This window comes from Mandrillus leucophaeus, unplaced genomic scaffold (genome assembly GCF_000951045.1).
Source record: "Mandrillus leucophaeus isolate KB7577 unplaced genomic scaffold, Mleu.le_1.0 Scaffold58, whole genome shotgun sequence".
In the NCBI taxonomy this organism is placed as follows: Eukaryota; Metazoa; Chordata; class Mammalia; order Primates; family Cercopithecidae; genus Mandrillus; species Mandrillus leucophaeus.
Window position 1 is genome coordinate 4,006,763 of NW_012106252.1, and position 16,828 is coordinate 4,023,590.

The window sequence follows — 16,828 nt, forward strand, 5'->3', positions numbered from 1 at the left end:
AGGGCGCGGCACCGCCCGTCCGATGGCAGGCGCGATAGGGGAGGTGAGCTGTGCTAATGCACTCAGCGGGCGGAACAGCCGGGCCTCCCCTGCGGGCCCCGCGGGTTCCCAGCCGCTTATCTGGGGGGCTGCCGAGGACCGTAAGTTCGAGTTCGGGTTGTTCCCACCACGTCGGGAGCACCGGACCCAGGTGAGGGCAGAGGGCTTGGGCGGAGGAGAGGCAGGACGCATTCGCCGAGGGCCGCTAGGGCCACCAGGGGGCGCAGTCCGGGCCTTGGGGCCCAGCCGATTTGGGGTCCTGCGGATGCAGGGGCTCTGACCCCTCTCCTCTCGCAGCCCACACTCCAGCTTTGCTCCAAAGGAGCGGCCAGGTCAGGCCTGCAGGTTCTGCTCAGCGCCCCAGGTCCTGGCTGTCAAAATGCCAGGGAGTCCCCACCTATCTCCCGGATGGGAAGCCAATTCTGCCTGTGGCATCTCCGTGGTCTCCCTGAAGACCCCTTCCTTCCCCTATGGATGAGTCCGGGACCCTTCTGCCCTGGGTAGGCCACCAGCCCAGCTCCTGCCACCGTGGGTTCCTGGACCCGCTTGATGCGGGCCTCGTCCATGTCCTCCCCTCCCGCTTGTCCCCAGGGGAAAGTCTCCTTGGGAGAGGCAGCCAGGTTGGGACATGAGTCACCACAACAGCTGCAGGGGTCACAGAGAGGAACCTGACCCCTAGCACCTCCAACCTTCCCTGGCTTCCAGGGCAGGGAGGGTGGATCGAGACACAGCCGAGGATTGATTCTGCTTGGATTCAGAACTGAGAGGCAGGTTAGCTTTGAGGTCACTGACCCTGTTCACACCCTGAGGCAAAGCCAAGGACAGTCCTGGCACCAGCCCCTCTATATTCTCCACGAGACATCGTTGAAACAAACTCTGGATGCCAGCTGGCTTGCTGGGTACCACCCAGTGCCAGGGGGCTGAACACAGATGCCAGGACTGGGCATGGGTCAGGGTACGGGAAGGAGACTGGAGACAGCACTCTGTTTATAGTTCTGTCCTGGCCTCTCCACCGCAAGTATGGGGCGTACTCATTAGCTCTGCCATATTTAGCTCAGATGCAGAGCCTGGTCCCAGAAGTGGGCACTGGGGGGACACCCATGGGCCAGCCCCGACAACCACAAGGAAAGAGACACAACTCTGGCACATGATTGAGCATTTATTGCGGCACTAACAGAAGGTGCTGGGGGCCCCACCATCCTTGCCTCTGCCCTCTTCACCTCCCCCTCCCTCCCAGCTTCTTCTGCCTAGAGCATTCCAGATTCCCCTCACATTTTCCTGGATCAGGGCCACTCCTCCCAGGCACCTCTTGCCCTCACCAGTATCTTTTGTCCCTTCTCCTGGGGCTGAGGGTCCTCAGCTGTGCTGGCCCCCAACTCTCCACCCTTAGTGCCCACCGTCTCTGCCACCCTCCCTTTGGGAACTCAGGGGGCTCAGGCATCCTGGCCTCTGGCTCCCTCCTCCCCTAACCCCCAACTCTGGGCAAACTACAAAGCAGCCATGGCCAGCAGCTCCCCTCCACAGTCCTAGCCAGGAAGGGCCCAGCCCAGGGCGGGCACAGCGGAGCCCAAGTCACAGTCGCTCTCAGCCTCTCTGTGCTTCCTGGGACATGGAGCGGGACAGGGAGCGACGAAGGGCACCAGGCTTGCTGACAGGCACCACAGGGGGCAGCTGCTTGGTGATCTCAGCCACCTCCTGGCGGTCCACACACTGGCCACCCAGGGCTGTCTCCAGCGCCAGCAGCTCCTGCAGCTGGATGGGGGTGTCCTCGCGCTCCTCCTTGGTGGCGCCCATCTTGGCAGGGGTGAAGATGGGCAGTGGCAGTACCCGCTGGTAGGGCAGCTGGTACTCCTGCAGCCCACGGCCGAGGATGCCCATCCGCATCACCAGCCAGGGCGAGCGCTGCACCAGCGCCTGGCACTGCCCCTGCTGGTGGTAGGTCTCATGTCTCTGGGTGTCCTCCTCATGCAGGGAGCAGCTAGGGAGAGGGGAGGGGCAGTGAGTTCTTGGGAGCTGTTGCTCTCCGGGAACAGGCTGGGTGGGGGGCTCCCCAGGGCTGCTGGGACCTGGGAGCGGGAGGGGTGGTTCCCCTTTGCTCTTCCCATGGGGCATTCTTCCTTCCCCCACCCCCAGAAATTTCTCCAGGGCTTCATGCTCTGGCCTCAGGGCTCAGTGAGGGTGCTTTGGAGGAGCAGAGGCAGGACTCTGGCAGACCCACACTCACCCCTCCTCAGGCCGTGTGGACAGTGTCAGATCCTTCCATTCTGCCCAGAAGGCCTCCCGGCGCTCACAGTTCTCCTCGGACACCTCGCAGCTCAGCTCTGAGGTAGCCATGATCACTCCTCACTCCCTCTCCCCTCCCAGGCCCTTTAAATAGCCCCCTCCTCCCCCTTCTCCAGGGGCTATTTTCGGCCCCTCTGGTGTCAGGTGCTATAAGCAGAGCCAAGACTCACTAATGGGGGGACGCCGCACCCAGGGCAGGGGTTAGGGTACCTGGACGCTGGCTGCTCCCTGGTCAGAGGTCTGGGGTCCAGGGCCCTATGCCTCCAGGTGCCTGACATTACTCAGACACCGTCTCAGGCCAGCCACATGCCCAGCCTCGTGCCCCCCTGGCACTTGCCCTCTGCCCCACCCACTCCCCTTTGCAGGGAGGACAGCAGCTTGTCTGTAAACAGAACAGGACCAGCAGGAACTGATGCCCCCTCTGGGCTCTGTACCAGGGCTGCCAGGTCCTGCCCTGGCTGTGCTCTCCTCTGCCTGGGCTCAAGGGCACATCCCCAGAAGGGACAGTGCAACCACGTCCTCAGGCGCCTGCACCGAAGGCCTAGTGCCTCGTCCCCAGTCACCCTCACCACACCAGCAGGGGCACAGGAAGTCAATTCCACACCTGGGAACCTGGGGCATAAGCTTTGGTCAAGTGTTTTCCTTCCCCACAGCTGGTGGTCAGATAAGTGGTCTTAGGAGACAGGACAGTAGGGGTGAAGGGGGCCTCCGGTTCTACCCCAACACTCTGTGTTGGGTGAAATGGAAATCCAGGGGCTCTGATGGATGACAGAAGGCCTGGCTCCAGCTCCAGATCAGCCATAAATAGCCTGTGTGACCATGTGTCAGTTCCTGCCCCTCTCTGGGCCCCTTTCCCCACTTTCTGGCCACTACAAGAGGACCAGAAGACCTCTGGAGCCTGCCAGCTCTGATGTGCTACCTGGGAGGGGACTGGCTCTCCTTCATGGGGAGCAGGGGAGACAGATGGCTGTGGGGACAGTCCAGCACCCCAGGAGTGGCAACTCATGGTCCAAGAAGCTGGCACACAGGTGGTAGGCGTGGGGGGATGAGTGAGAACATTGCCGAGTGGACAAAGCAAAGGGCAGCAGGAGAGGCAGTGACAGGGGCTGAGCTCAGGACCCCGTGGGGACAGCAGAGTACCCAGGAGCAGGTAAGGCCCATGGGCACCCACCTGGGTGCAGAATTGCAGACTACTGATTACTGAGCACTGTGCCCGGTTCTTCGTATCTTTTAATCTCATAACAACCCTGTGACATCAGTCACATTTTCATAAAGTAGGAAGCAGAAGCTGAGAGAGGTAGATTCGCCCAGGGTCACACACCTAGGCAGGACCAAGACAGGATCCACCTGGCTCTGAAGAAGCTGGCTCTGCTGGAAGCCTCCGTGCAGGCAGGCAAGGGGGCAGCCAGCCAGGAGGGAGGAGGAGGGCAGTGGCCTGGCCCCGCCCTGCGATCCCGGCTCCAGGCTGCCCCTGGTGTGAGTGCGGTGGGGGGAGAGGCAATGGGTGAGTGGCGTCTGGGAGGTCCGGGGCTCCAGGTGGCTGGGATCCCAGAGATGCCTCAGTGACCCTGAAGCTCAGGCCCCACCTTCAGGCCACACAGTCAAGGTTGCTGTGAGCACTGCCAGGTGCCCATACCCCCACCTCCATTCCTGGACTAGAGACTTTAACTTGCCCAGCTGAGGCCTGGCAGGGGGCGGGCATTTTTTCTGACCAGTCATCTGCTCAGTTGAACAGGTCAGGAAAGGGGGGGCATGTTCCAGGAACTGGCTCCCCAGGCTCCGCCCTCCTGTGAGCCCAGGAGAGGTTGTGTGAGGGGTCTCCCTCTTCATCCAAGCTGCTGCCTGCCTTCCTCTTCCCTCAAGAGGCAAGGCAGCGGGAGGGGCTGGAATTGTTTTTTTTTTTTTTTTGAGTCCATATTTTTAATTGGCTTAAATTACAAAGGTCCCCCAGGAGGCCCTGGAAGGAGGGGGACAGCCTGGGAGAGGCAGAGATTCATGGCCAGCAGCCCACTCCCACCTGCCACCCACTCCCCAACAAGGGTCCCAGACTCTTTCAATAATCCTAAAAAAACCCACGAGAGCGCAGGCAGATGAAGAACCCCTTCATCTTCACACGGTGACAGCCTAGCCTGCCCTGCCCTGCCCCCGCGCTGGCCCTCCCCAGCCAAGTCAGGCGCCCAGCCCAGACCCTGCCCTGGCAAGGCAGGGGACAGCAATCTGCTCCTCCAGGAGGCAGGGCACCATGTAAACATCAGCAGGCCAGACCCCACTTTCTCCAGCCAGGGGAGCCCCAGAGTCCAGTGCTCCACCCCACAGCCTGCTCAGACAGTCGACTCCAGGCACTGCATGGCTTGGTGGAGGGTGACAACCTGGGGCCAGGTCCTATGTGGGCAGCGGAAGCCCAACTGGCCCCCTTTCTGGCTCTGGAAGTGGTGGCGACAGGACCCTGGCCCGCAGGGTGGGTGGGGCACAGTCACGCCCTAGCCCCTAGTTCGCTGATGCGCTGTCGCAGGTGAAAGGCAAATTCAAACATGGTGGCCGCGAGGCTCTGGTGGATGAGGTACCGGGGCAGGCGGCCCTGGGGGAAGGCAGGCAGAAGTCACTTGACGGCTTGCCCTCAGCAGGGTCTCCCCTTGCAGCTGGCACCAGCAGGGGGGCTCTGGGTCAGAATGCAGGTGCAGCTCTGGAATCCAGCCTGGGCCGCCCTCTCCCACTCACCCCTGGCGGGAAGAACATGCTGGGCCTGGCTCTTGGCACCAGCCACACAAACAGACCAGGGTGGGGCTGGGCTGGGCTGGCCACCAGCCACCCCTCCTCAGGGCCTCAGGACTCAGAGGTAAGAAGTGGGGGCACATGCCCTACAGCAATCCAGGGCTAAGAGACCATCTGGACCCTGACCCGAGTTTTCAAGTAAGAAAGGAGCTGACACAGGGGAGGCCCAGGCATGGCAGAGAGCTCCCAAGGTCACGCAGCAACCAAGGCAGCAGCAGGGTCCCCTCTACTCCACGGAACCCACCTGGCAGCCCCCCAGCACCCCACCTTGAGATCTGTATTAAGAATCCAGACAAAGGTGCAGACACGGGGGTTACTGGCCGACTTGAGCACGACGAAGCCCCCAGGGCCATTCTCTCCCCTATGGAAAGAGGCGTCATTGGGGGGACTTTTGGAACAGAGTGAGGCCCTGACACCCCCCAGCAGCCCCCACCACTCACCCTCCATTCTTGGCCCAGCTGGGACTGGGCTGGAAGCAGAAAGGCAGAGCTACCCTGTCTGAACAAGGCTTAGCACAGGTGTCCCAGGGGCTGAGAATCGGCCCTCCACCCCCACCCACTCTGTGATGCTTGAATCCTCCAACAGCCTGTTAGTGCTTGCACACCCCCAGGGGCAGGGAGCTCACCACCTTCCCAGCCCTCATCCACTCTGTCCACAGATTCCAGGTCAGCCCTGCTATGGCAGAGTAGGCTGGGCTGGCACTTCTTACCCCTTCCCTTTCAGGAGGGGACACCTGCTCAGGAGGAGACTAAGCTTGGGAGGCACAGTTCACATCCCATCACCATTTCATTCTCCCTCAGCTCCACTAAGCATGCCTGAGCCCACTCCGCAGATAAGGAAGTTGGCATCCAGAGAGGAAGTAAGCTTGCCCTGCACCCAGCAAGTCTGTCCAGTGCCCAAAGCAGAGCCTGGCACCCTATCCAAAGAACAGTGCTCCTGCTGGAACCCAGGAGGAGATGGGGAAGAGTGGGGTCTATGGGAGGGGGCCACCCACAGCACCACAGCCTAAGACTAGACAAAAGGGAAGACTTCAGAAGCCCAGGCACAGATGCGGGAAGACCATAATCCCTTTATCTTTGGGGGACTCCTGAGCCACTCCAAAGAAAGGTGAGGGAGTGAGGACAGGGTGAGGGGGACGAAAGGGGACCCAAGTCTCCAGGCAGGAAGATGAAACCCAGAGCATAGAGCGTCCTGCTCAGGTCAATCAGCCCAGGGTGAGCACATGACTCTCAGGCCCCTTCCCTGCACGGGTCCCCATCCATGGCCAGCCACCGCTGCATGTCCCCTCCACCCCTCCAGGTGGCTTGGTTCCAGCTGTCCACCACTCCCCACCTCCACAGACAGAGCAGCAAGATTAGCAGGATTAGTGGCCGGGAGGAGCAGAGCCCAGCGGGACAGGAAACAGGAACGCAGCCTCAGCAGGGGAAGTGCCCAGCTGTACATGCTGTACCCTGTGCTGCTCAATGCTCCCAGGGGAGGGGCTGGCAGGGGTGACCCCAGGCAAAGTGAGGCTCACCGGACATATTTGTGCGTCGGGGGCTTGGCACTATGTGCGGTGGCGATCCCTGATGACAAGTATCGGTCCCTGCGCCGCTCAATGCGCCGGACATTCACAAAGTCCCTGCGGGAGGGAGGGTTAGTTCAGGGGACAATGACCCAAAGCCAAAGTGCAGAAGGCCTGGCTGAGAGGAGGGGGCCCGGCAGGGACTCACCTTGGGGAGACCACGCCGCCCGCAGCCCCTGCAGACACGTCATAGGAGATAAGGGTGTTGTCTTCCACTCGCTGCAGAATCTGGGGGCCATCAACGGAGACTTTTGGAACAGGTGGCCCCAGGAAAACCCCAGGGATGGGAACTCCCCAGGCCAGCCTCCTCTGCCCGGGCCCTTTACTAAGAGCTATCGCCATCCGCAGGCCCTGGGCAGCACCTGATGAGCACTCCTCCTGCCCTCCTCCCAACCCTCTCGAGCAGGCACTGTTACCATTACACCCACTGTACACATGGGGCAGCTGAGGCGCAGAGTGCTTCAGTGATCCCACTGGGGCGTGGCTGTGCCCCAATCTGTGCCTTAAGAGGCAGCCACTGGGCTCACCTGGCAGGCGGTCACTGTCTTGTTCCACAGCACCATCCTCTCGGGCTGCAGGATCACCTCCTGGTACACGAGCTCCGCAGGGCAGGGCAGGAAGGTCTGGGACAGGGCGGCAGAGGGCTGGGTGGTGCCAGATGGGCTCGGGCAGACCAATCCTTCCCTCTTGGTGGGCACCCACCAGAGGACCCCTCAGCCCCTTCCTAGAGCCTCCTGTGCTGTCTGGGGCTCCAGGACACCCGCTCCCCTCACTCACCTTCAGGATGAACGTCTTGCCGTGAAAGGGAACTTCAATGGTATACACGGTGTCCCCATATTCCTGTGGCAGGGACAGAAGGTGGCAGGGAGGAGAGTGGAGGCAGGGGGTGGGCTGGTGCCACAGAAATGGGTGACAGGCAGGGCAGGTTTTTAACAGCACAGGGTGGAAAACTCCAGGAGTCTGGGGCTACCTGAGCAGTTGTTACAAAACAGCAGCTCTAACAAACCTACAGCACTGGCGGGAGAGAGGCTTTTGATGCTGAGTTAAAAGACGGGGGCACAGCTGCCGCTGCAACCACGAAAAGCCATGTCTCCAGGCCAATGGGGCTGCCACAGGAACTGGCCAGGGAGAGGGTCTGGGGCATGTTTCCCTCTGTTTTCCAAGCGCTCTACGATCTTTGTAGATAACGTTGTTTTGATCATGAAATGAAACAACGGACGCAGAGCAGAAGCCTGGCTTCCCCTTCAAAGCCTGGAGCCAAGGGGGCAGAACAGCAGGGAAGTAAAGACAGGGTGGTGCCGGGAAGAGGGGGCCGAGGGGGGTGGGGGAAACGTCCAATCCAGTTCGGCCTCCTGCCGACCCGAGGGCCCAGCTCCCTCTCTTGGGGCAGGAATATGGCTCCAACCCATGTAATCCTTGGGTTTCCTCCTGAGGCCTCAGAAAAGGGAACAGAAACTCCTAACACGCATGGGAAGGTCAGGTGGGAGAGGGCTTCTTACATTATTCTTCTCAAACTTCCAGTTCTCTTCCTGGGCCAAGATCTGGTCCACCACTGCTGTGGCCTCCTTCCCCTGGCGGATGTACTCCCGCTCCTGGACGGAAGCAGAAGGCAGCGAGGGGTCAGCCTGGGGCCTACAACTCCCCATGTTCGTGGCCTGTTCTCTCTCTAGACATACCACATGCTTCCCAGAGGGGCCTGGCCCAGTCACATGTGGGGGATCTGGGCTGGTCTCCCTGGGCCCTGCAGGCCTGTGGCTGCTCCTCCTGTGCGCCCAACCATGAGGCAGACCTGGGGGGCTGGACTGGTGGAGGGGCATTCAGATGGGCATTGCCCGAGGTTCAGCCTCTACTGGGAAACCCCTGCCCACCCCGGCTGACCCCTGCACTGGCCCTCCTCCAGGCGCCCATTCCAAGGGCAGGGGTTGGGGATAGGCAGGCAAATACCTGAGCAGAGAAACTTTTCTTTCCAGCAACTTCTTCATCTGATTCATTGTCAGACCCTGCAGAAAACAGGCACAGATGACAATGGCAAGGGGTGGGGAGAGTGTGGGGAGGTAGTGGGGTTCGGGTATGTGAGTGCAAGGATGTGGGGGATAAAAGTGTGTGGGAGAGGGTTGTTGGCTTTCCCCAGGGAGCCTGATAGAAGGAATAGAAAGAACAGACCCAGCCTACCCCATTCCTCACAAGGCCCCTCCCTGAAAGCAGTTCCCCCACACACCAGCCCTCACCTGCAAAGGATTCTGGGGGTGAATAGAACTGTCCCTCGGACAGAGCACCGGAGAACAGCAGGGGTCCACGGGCAACAGCAGCCTGGGCGGCAAGATACCCTGGAGGAGCAGACATGGGCCGCCACAGTCCCAGACTGAGCACAGTAACACCCTAGCAGCCTGGGGTACCAACAGCCAAGCTCCCCCTCAGGTTACTGGAGGCTGCTCAGAGGTGGCAAGATGCTTCAGACTGACTGTCATGCCCGCAACTCCCCTCCCTTGGGGCTGGGGCAACCCTCGCTGCACCCCCCTACCCATGAGCCCTCACATCGTTCCTCTTCGGCTTCCTGGGGTAGGACTTTGAAGTCAAGGAACCAGGTCTCCAACCAGGCGAGGACGAAGGAGACGATGGGGAGCAGGTAGCCAAATGCCCCTTTGCTGAGCAGCTGTGGAGGGAGGGGGCTGAGCTCCATGGCAGGGGTCACCCCAAACCCAGAGCCCTCTCCTGTGGCTACCAACTCTAGCCAGCCAAACTGGCATATACCCCATTCCTGGTACCAGCTGCTTGGGAACCCTCTCAAGTCTGCAGCAGGATAAACTGGGATTAGGCTGGAGGAATAACTTTCTGATTCTTGGAGCTTCAGGGGGCTAAGTCAGGGAAGGATGATTCCTTAGAGATACCAAAGCACAGGATTCCCTCTCCCCCTAATCCGGACAACAGGGACAGACACCCCAAATTAGAGAAATGCTCCTCTCTAGAAGCATACCACTGAGGTCTGATGCCCACCAGACTGGCCAGACCCTGAGCCACTGACCTCAGAGAGGATGACCTTGACAATGAGGAATGCACTGGACACCAGCGTCGTGACCTGCCCAGGGGAGGGAAGGAGGAAGGGGAAGGCAGAGGCTGAGAAGTGAGTCCTCCTCCATCCCATCCCTTCCACCAGCCCTTCCAGGGCCCAGGAGCTGCCAGGGAAGTGGCATCTTACCGCAATCACCCACCAGTGCTGGAGCCGCAGCACGGCATAGCCCAGGAGCAGTCCAGAGAAGCGGAAGAAGGCCAGGACCTGGTGGGATGGGAGCCAGGCTATCACAGGAAGCTAATGCCCCCCACCGTGCTGCAGGCTGACCTCCCCTCTGGTCCTGCCCCCACATTCCCTCCCTATGGGCATGCACACCTCAGGGGACAACGACTGAGTCAGCATTTCTCTGGGACAATTTGGATGTAACCTTGGACAGGGGTCTTATCTTCCCTCTCCCACCTGGGGCTCTCTGACGGGGGCTTTGTGGAGGAAAGGTTATTTATTTATTTATTTTTTTGAGACAGAGTCTCACTCTGTTGCCCAGGCTGGAAAGCGGTGGCACAATCTTGGCTCACTGCAACCTCCGCCTCCCGAGTTCAAGTGATTCTCCTGCCTCAGCCTCCCAAGTAACTGGGATTATAGGCGCGCACCACCACGCCCAGCTAATTTTTTGTACTTTTAGTAGAGATGGGGTTTCACCATGATGGCCAAGCTGGTTTCAAACTCCTAACCTCAAGTGATCCACCCACCCCGGCCTCCCAAAGTGCTAGGATAACAGGCATGAGCCACCGTGCCCGGCCTTGTGGAAAAAAGGTTTTAACGACTGATGGCTCCCAAAGGATGGGAGCTGACTCTCTGATCAGACTGGATATACGCTGCAGAAAGAGAACCCAGCGGAAGTCATTTCCCTGCTCCCTCTCTGCCTCCAGGGTCCCTGGGATCTCCCAAGGCCACTCACGAAGATGTCGAAGAAGGAAGTTTTGAAGTTGTACTGGATGATCTCCTGCTCCAAGTTCTTGCGGATGCCTGTGTTGGTCTGTGAGAGGGAGATAGGAAGAGCTCTGCAGGTAGAAGCAAGGGCCTGGGGCTGCCCCTCACCTTCCAGAAGTGGCAAGAGGTAGGGGAAGGAGGAACCTGGAGGGGAGGCCGTTAGTGCTAAGCCACCACCAGGGGGCCCCAGAAGCACCAAGGGAGCTCAGCCCAAGGCCAGAGACCTCAGACACCAATACCACTCCCCTAAGGATCCAGGCCGCCCTGATAGGCAGGGCTAGCTTCCAGCACCCTGCCCAGGAAGGGGCAGGCTGGGAGGCTTGGGGGCTGTGCAGGGGAGGCAATGCGCCCTACACAGGGCCAGCAGAAGGGCGCCGGAAGCCCACCTCTGACGGAATTCCATCTCCCTCCCGGCACTGCAGTGCTCCATCTTCCCAGCCAAATAATCCATCTGAGCTGATGGGGGCTGGGGGTGGGCAGTGGTGTCAGACAGAGCCTCAGGTAGCAAATCAATTGATTAGGTTTATGCTTAATGGGCAAAATCCATCACGCTGCTGGAGAGGGTGGAGACAGAGTAGATGTGTCCTTGCCCCTGTCCCTACCCCAGTCAGCCAGACATTTTTACCAGGACCCCTGAGGCCTTGGCCCCGACTCCAATGTCCAGAGGTCTGAGGGAACTAGACGGACAGCAGGCCAGACTCTGGCCTGACTCCTTGGAAGGACAGGGGTGACAGGCCTAGGCTTCTTCAGCCACCTTGGAGAAGAGAGGACACAGGGGGACTCTGGGCGATAGAGCCCAGGAACCCTGGAGAGGAAGACCCCTCACAACTGCCTACACCGGGGCTTCTGCTCTCCAGCAGGGCAGCCAAATCTGGCAGGGGGAGGCTTGTTAAAGATACAGATGCTCCCCCACTGAGCACACAGCCCCACCATGTGCCTCTCTACCTCAAGCCCACCCCAGCCCCACGAAATCTGATGCCGCCTCTCCTCTGGCTGCTGATGAGGCCTCCAGGCCTGCCACCTACCCACCCCACCCAACCCACACCACCCAACACTCCTCTTGCTCCTCAGACTCTGTCCTGGGCTCTGCAGCCCCTTCCACCCTCAGTCACTGGGCCTCAGAGCTCTGTCCTCCTTCCTCTTCTCTCCAGCCTGGGCACCCACTGGTGCTGACTGATCAGGACTCGGGAGAGCCAAGTCTCAGCCCCTGCTTTGCCACTCTCTGGCTCCAAATCCCCTGCTCAGCACGACCCTACTGAGGTCCTTATAACCACTGGGCAACACAGACACAGTCTGTCAGCGAACTAAAAATATATATGCTCCCAAATATAAAACTAAAACTACAAGACTGAAAATCAATACAGTATTAAATGTCTGCCAAGGGAAACATCATGCGCACTCTACTAATTGTTCAATGCAGGATTCTGAAATGTTTCATGACATCTGAAAACAATTAGTAAGTTAGACCTTCTCACTTTGCAATATTCCCAGGTATGCATGAGGACTGCAGAGCAATCGCAGCCAACACAGCCAAATAACTTCAAAGGCACAATTACAGAGGTCAGGCACAGTGGCTCATGCCTCTAATCCCAGCACTGTGAGAAGCCAAGATGGGAGGATCACTTGAGCCCAGCAGTTTGAGACCAGCTTGGGCAACATAGTGAGACTCCACCTCTACCAAAAAAAAAAAAAAAAAAATAGCCACACGTGGTGGTGCACCTGTGGTCCCAGCTACCGGGGAGGCTGAGGTGGGAGGAACCTTTGAACCTAGGAGTCGGAGGCTACAGTGAGCTGTGGTCACACCACTGCACTCCAGCCTGGCCAACAGAGAGAGACCCTGTCTCAAAACAAAAAAACAAAACAAAAGTAAACTTATCAAAATCTTTTCAGCTCTTCTTGGGTAAGGAAACATGTATTCAATGAAGGATGCAGGTAAGTTTTAGTGTTTGCTTTGATGTCGGATGGGACCTTGAAAAGGAAGTCTGCCAAAGACCTCAGAAGCTCTGCAGAAGGCCCTGAGCCTGCTGGGCCACAGCTTTTTCATGGGTAAGATGGCCCCTAGGGCCATCCATGGCCGTGGCTCCAGCTCACTGAAGGTGCCAGCTCATCTCCAGGGCACAATGGACAGTCACCCTCAGAGCCCTGTCTCTCCCTCTAGCTCAACATGCCCAGCATCAAACTTATTTTCTTTGCCCCGAGCTGGCCCCTTCTCCGAGCTCATCACCTCTATTAACAAGACATTGTTTTCTTGTCACATAAGCTTGAGACCTGGAGGAAGGGCCCTGCCATCCAGAACTCTGATGGGGAGCCCACGCTGCAGAAGGAAAACAAGGGGAGGACTCGTGGGGCCGAGTCCCTTGCTGAGGTCATCGGGTCAATTCCGAGGAGGAGCTGGGACAGAACTGAGCCTGGAGTGCCCAGCTTCCAGAGCTCCTGCTTCTGTGGGCTTGGCCCTGCCCGGAGACCAGATCAGGCCACTGCCAACTAGACTGTGTTCCCGAGGGTGGGCCAAGCACTATGTGGGGTGGGGGTGGGGGTGGGGCAGCTCTGGTCTCCAGGCTGCCCAGCAGCATCTTATTAGAGCCACTGGGAACTGGGAGTTTTTCCTGTTTTGCTTCCCACTCTGCCCTCTGCTTTTATTTATTTATTTATTTATTTGAGTCAGGGTCTCAGTCTGTCACCCAGGCTGGAATGCAGTGGTGCAATCATGGCTCACTGCAGCCTCAGACTTCTGGGCTCAAGTGATCCTCCCACCTCAGACTCCCAAACAGCTGGGACAACAGGTGTGCACACCACACGTGGCTAGCATCTGCTTTTAGCACAGTGCCTAGGACACAGCAGAAACTCAAACAATGTTTGCTGAATGAACGAATGAATGAATGAATGAACAAACAAATGAATGAACCAACTGGAGCTGGAGGGCAGTGGAGCAGTGGGGCAGTGGCAGGCAGAAAGAAGACAAAGGTTTCAACAGATCAGCCAGAGCTAGGTCTCCCCCTCCTCCTCTCTCGGGAGCCTCCACTAGGGGGCAGTATGGGGCAGAGGCCAAGAGCATGAACTCTGGAGCCAGAGGGTGGGTTCAAGGCCGTGGCCTTCACGCATGTGCATGCAGAGGGACCTTGGCCAAATGATGCAACCGCTCCGAACCCCTCCACAGCTCTTCATTCAGAATATGAGAACCCCTGTTGTTCCTCCCAGTCTTCATTTTACCCAGCTAACCAACCCCAGGGGAGAGGCAGCCCTCCCATGTGGCAGATGGACAAACGGAGGCCTGGGTGGCCTGCAACACAGCCTGTGCCCCAATCTCGCCTCCACTCACATTCAGTTCGATGATCCAGAGCAGGGAGATGAAGAGCAGGTCGAAGGTGACAAAGAGACAGAAGGTGCGGCGAACATCAGAGATGGCCCTGCGCTTCTCAGGTGGCGGAAGGAGGTGCGAGGAGAGGCTCTGGCTGTGGGACAGTGAGGAGCCCAGGGAGGCCACGGCGGGCAGGCTGCACTCCAAGTCTCGGGCCAGCTCCCCGGGCAGCTTGCTCATCCTGGTGGGCCCCCACCTCAGGGCGGGGAGGGCGGGGCCTCAGCGGCAGGGCTGGGAGAGACGCAAAGGCAGAGTCCAGTCAACCTCCTCCTGTCCCTCCCACACAGCCCCCAGGGTTGCCATTGGCTCCCAAATGCATTTGTCCCCACACTGAGTCCCAAGCCCACGGCCCAGGGCACTGTTGCCCAAACGTCCTCCACCAAACAGCCTGGCTCCTAGGTTGCAGGGCTGAGCATTCCGCTAATTATCTGTCCTTCCTGGTGCTCCCTGCCCCAAGCCCAGTAGCCACAGGGTTCACCCCTGGAGGGTTCTGGGGTCCCTCTGCTGGGCACCTACCCACTCCCGGATCCCTGGGGCCGCAGCCTGCTCCTGCCAGGCCCAGCCCTGAGCTCCAGCCTCTGGTCCTGTCAACAGCCTCTGGGCCTGCCACCACCCCCAGGAGAAGAGGGCCCCAAGCTCTGTTCTTTGTTTTCCAAGCACAAAGCCACATTCCCTCCCAGCAGCCAATCTTCCCCTCCCACCCCCTAATCCATGGCAACTGGGAGGGCCTTCCTAGAGCAGTGTCTGTGTATCTGGAGCTATGGAGAGCAGGCATCTTGGTCCCTCTCAGCTCCACCGCCCCTTGCCCTGCCCAGGCCCAACCACCACCATCTCTTCCTGGACCACTGCAATCTGCTTCTCACGGATGGGCCTCCAGGCTGCCTCTCTCATCCTCCTGCTCTTCACACAGCTGGCCTAGAGAACGCGTTCCAATGCCCTCCCAGGGTTCCCCACCCTTCTCAGGCTAACAGTCTCCTCCTCACCAGGCCCTCCCAGTCCAGCCCTGCGGGGTGGCCTCTGCCCAGCCCTTCTTCCCGTCTTGCTGCCACCGCCACTCTGGCCTTCTTTTACATCCCTCAATACAGCTGTCCTGTCCTGCCTTGGGACCTTGGATCTGGCTCTCCCCATGCCTGGAATGTTCTCCCACAGACCTTTCAACAGGCAGCTCAAAAGTCCTCTTCTCAGAGAGCCTCCCACCCTGCTGCCCCCACTCACAGCATAACATAGTGAGCTGCCTTCCTTTCTTCACTGAGCTGGGTCACTAACTGAAATGATCTTTATTGTTTTCACTGTTTCCCCTTTTCTCACTAGACTGGAAACTCCACGGCCTCAGGGGCTTTATCTGACATGGTCATTGCTGTCTCCCTGGTGCCCAGCACAATGCCTCTCAGGCAATAGGTGCTTCCTGATTGTTGAATGAATGAATGCTCAGTGGGTCTCCTGGCCCTCAGCTCCATGCTACACAGCAGACAGCAACAGGGCAAACCCTAAAGAGAGGAGGAAGCAGCCACTCTGGAGGCCAGCCCGATGCTCTACCACCCCCCGCCCCATGTCCACTCAGGGCAGGATGGTTCTTCTTTTACAGATATGACAACCAAGGCCCAGAGAGGTGAATGGACTTACCCAATCCCTTACCATCCTGTGCCAGCATCGGGCTCTCAGGAACCCTAAAGACAAAAGGAACTCTGGCACTCCCTCCCTGCAGGTAGCCCCCAGGCCTAGGGTCTCTGCTTCACCCATGTGCTGGGCTCTAAGAGGCCCCACCCCTTGGGTGAGAAGGAAAGGTCCCATTGAGCCAGAGAGGAGCTGAAGCAGGGACGCAAAAACTCACCAGCTTGGTGGGGCCTGAGCTTCTGGGACTTGACCAAGAGGCTCCCTGAGTCTCCCCCACACCCCAGAACCAGGGGGCAGTTTGGGGGCTAGAGGAAGGGGAGCTCTAGATGTTTGTCCGTGATCTTGGGAAAGCAAGATCTAACCACTCTCCCCTCCTGACACGTCCCACCACACTTTCGCTATGTCGACTACCTTCCTGGGCCCCTCAGTCTACCACGTCCAAAACAAGCACAGCTCAGTTTGTGGCTGGCAGGAGGTTCTGAGCAAGCCAGCTCGTCCATCCCTCTGCCCCGTGCAAGCCCCCACGAACAGGAACTGACTGTTCGCAGCAGAGTAGGGGGACAGGCGAGGCAGAGGCACCAGGCCAAGGCTACTCCCAACAGCACACTCTGAGCCCCAGACAGGTTCATCTCCACAGTGCCACGGAGAAGCTGGGCTCAGCTCCGGAAAGAGGCAGTGGGGAGGGGATGTGACAGGCCGCTGGCAATGGGACCCTCAACATCCGTCAGCCAGATCTGTGCCAGACTGCACGCTCGGCACATCCCTCATGGTGACAGGACGCAGCTCCGGGGCAGGTGACATTTCCCTGTCTCTGACAGCCCTTTTGTTTGCAGCCAGACCTGTCTCCCTTCCTCACTCTCTCCATCTCTCCTCATCTTTTGTATCTGTTTCACAAAGTAACTTTCCATCTGTGTGGGGTTTTGTTTGTTTTTTTAGAGGCAGGGTCTTGCTCTGTCAACCAGGCTGGAGTGCAGTGGCACGATCATGGCTCACTGCAGCCTTCAACTCCTGAGCTCAAGTGATCCTCCTGCCTCAGCCTCCCAAGTAGCTGAGACCACAGGCGCCCACCACCACACCAGGCTAATTCATTTTATTTTATTTTTTTTAGAGACGGGGGTCTCACTATGTTACCCAGGCTGGTCTCAAACTCCTGGGCTGAAGGATCCTACTGTTTTAAGGCCGGGCGCGGTGGCTCAAG

The 16,828-nt window shown here is 58.9% G+C and overlaps 3 protein-coding genes across 7 annotated transcripts in view; all 3 read right to left on the minus strand.

The window, feature by feature from the left end:
• Positions 1 to 605, minus strand: part of PNMT (phenylethanolamine N-methyltransferase) — a 3,633-nt gene extending 3,028 nt beyond the window's left edge. Inside the window, exons 1-2 of the mRNA XM_011999042.1 lie at positions 527 to 605; positions 168 to 353 (exon numbers count right to left, since the gene is read on the minus strand). Coding sequence (XP_011854432.1) covers positions 168 to 353; positions 527 to 605 — 265 coding nt within the window. The remainder of the gene's footprint in view (positions 1 to 167; positions 354 to 526) is intronic.
• A 573-nt stretch (positions 606 to 1,178) lies between these two features.
• Positions 1,179 to 4,067, minus strand: TCAP (titin-cap). 4 transcript variants are annotated; one of them, XM_011999011.1, is made up of 3 exons: positions 2,264 to 2,378; positions 1,954 to 2,017; positions 1,179 to 1,881 (listed from the first exon to the last, which is right to left on the minus strand). In XM_011999011.1, the coding sequence occupies exons 1-3, from the start codon at positions 2,371 to 2,373 to the stop codon at positions 1,624 to 1,626; spliced, it is 432 nt and encodes a 143-aa protein (XP_011854401.1). In that variant the 5' UTR covers positions 2,374 to 2,378; the 3' UTR covers positions 1,179 to 1,623. The 4 variants fall into 4 exon arrangements, 3 of the variants coding, with proteins under 3 accessions (XP_011854401.1, XP_011854398.1, XP_011854399.1); XM_011999009.1 differs by having other exon boundaries at positions 1,186 to 1,430; positions 1,606 to 2,017; positions 2,264 to 2,706; XR_001008097.1 differs by having other exon boundaries at positions 1,199 to 1,222; positions 1,433 to 2,017; positions 2,264 to 2,706.
• A 168-nt stretch (positions 4,068 to 4,235) lies between these two features.
• STARD3 (StAR-related lipid transfer (START) domain containing 3) overlaps positions 4,236 to 16,828 on the minus strand; it is a 26,865-nt gene continuing 14,272 nt past the window's right edge. Inside the window, exons 2-15 of one of the 2 annotated variants that reach the window (XM_011999012.1) lie at positions 13,978 to 14,247; positions 10,627 to 10,704; positions 9,855 to 9,932; positions 9,681 to 9,734; positions 9,194 to 9,311; positions 8,887 to 8,985; positions 8,603 to 8,658; positions 8,158 to 8,250; positions 7,436 to 7,498; positions 7,186 to 7,281; positions 6,807 to 6,886; positions 6,611 to 6,715; positions 5,362 to 5,455; positions 4,236 to 4,900 (exon numbers count right to left, since the gene is read on the minus strand). In XM_011999012.1, the coding sequence (XP_011854402.1) occupies positions 4,796 to 4,900; positions 5,362 to 5,455; positions 6,611 to 6,715; positions 6,807 to 6,886; positions 7,186 to 7,281; positions 7,436 to 7,498; positions 8,158 to 8,250; positions 8,603 to 8,658; positions 8,887 to 8,985; positions 9,194 to 9,311; positions 9,681 to 9,734; positions 9,855 to 9,932; positions 10,627 to 10,704; positions 13,978 to 14,196 (1,338 nt within the window). In that variant the 5' untranslated portion in view covers positions 14,197 to 14,247 and the 3' untranslated portion in view covers positions 4,236 to 4,795. The remainder of the gene's footprint in view (positions 4,901 to 5,361; positions 5,456 to 6,610; positions 6,716 to 6,806; positions 6,887 to 7,185; positions 7,282 to 7,435; positions 7,499 to 8,157; positions 8,251 to 8,602; positions 8,659 to 8,886; positions 8,986 to 9,193; positions 9,312 to 9,680; positions 9,735 to 9,854; positions 9,933 to 10,626; positions 10,705 to 13,977; positions 14,248 to 16,828) is intronic. The other variant, XM_011999013.1, reaches the window with a different exon arrangement.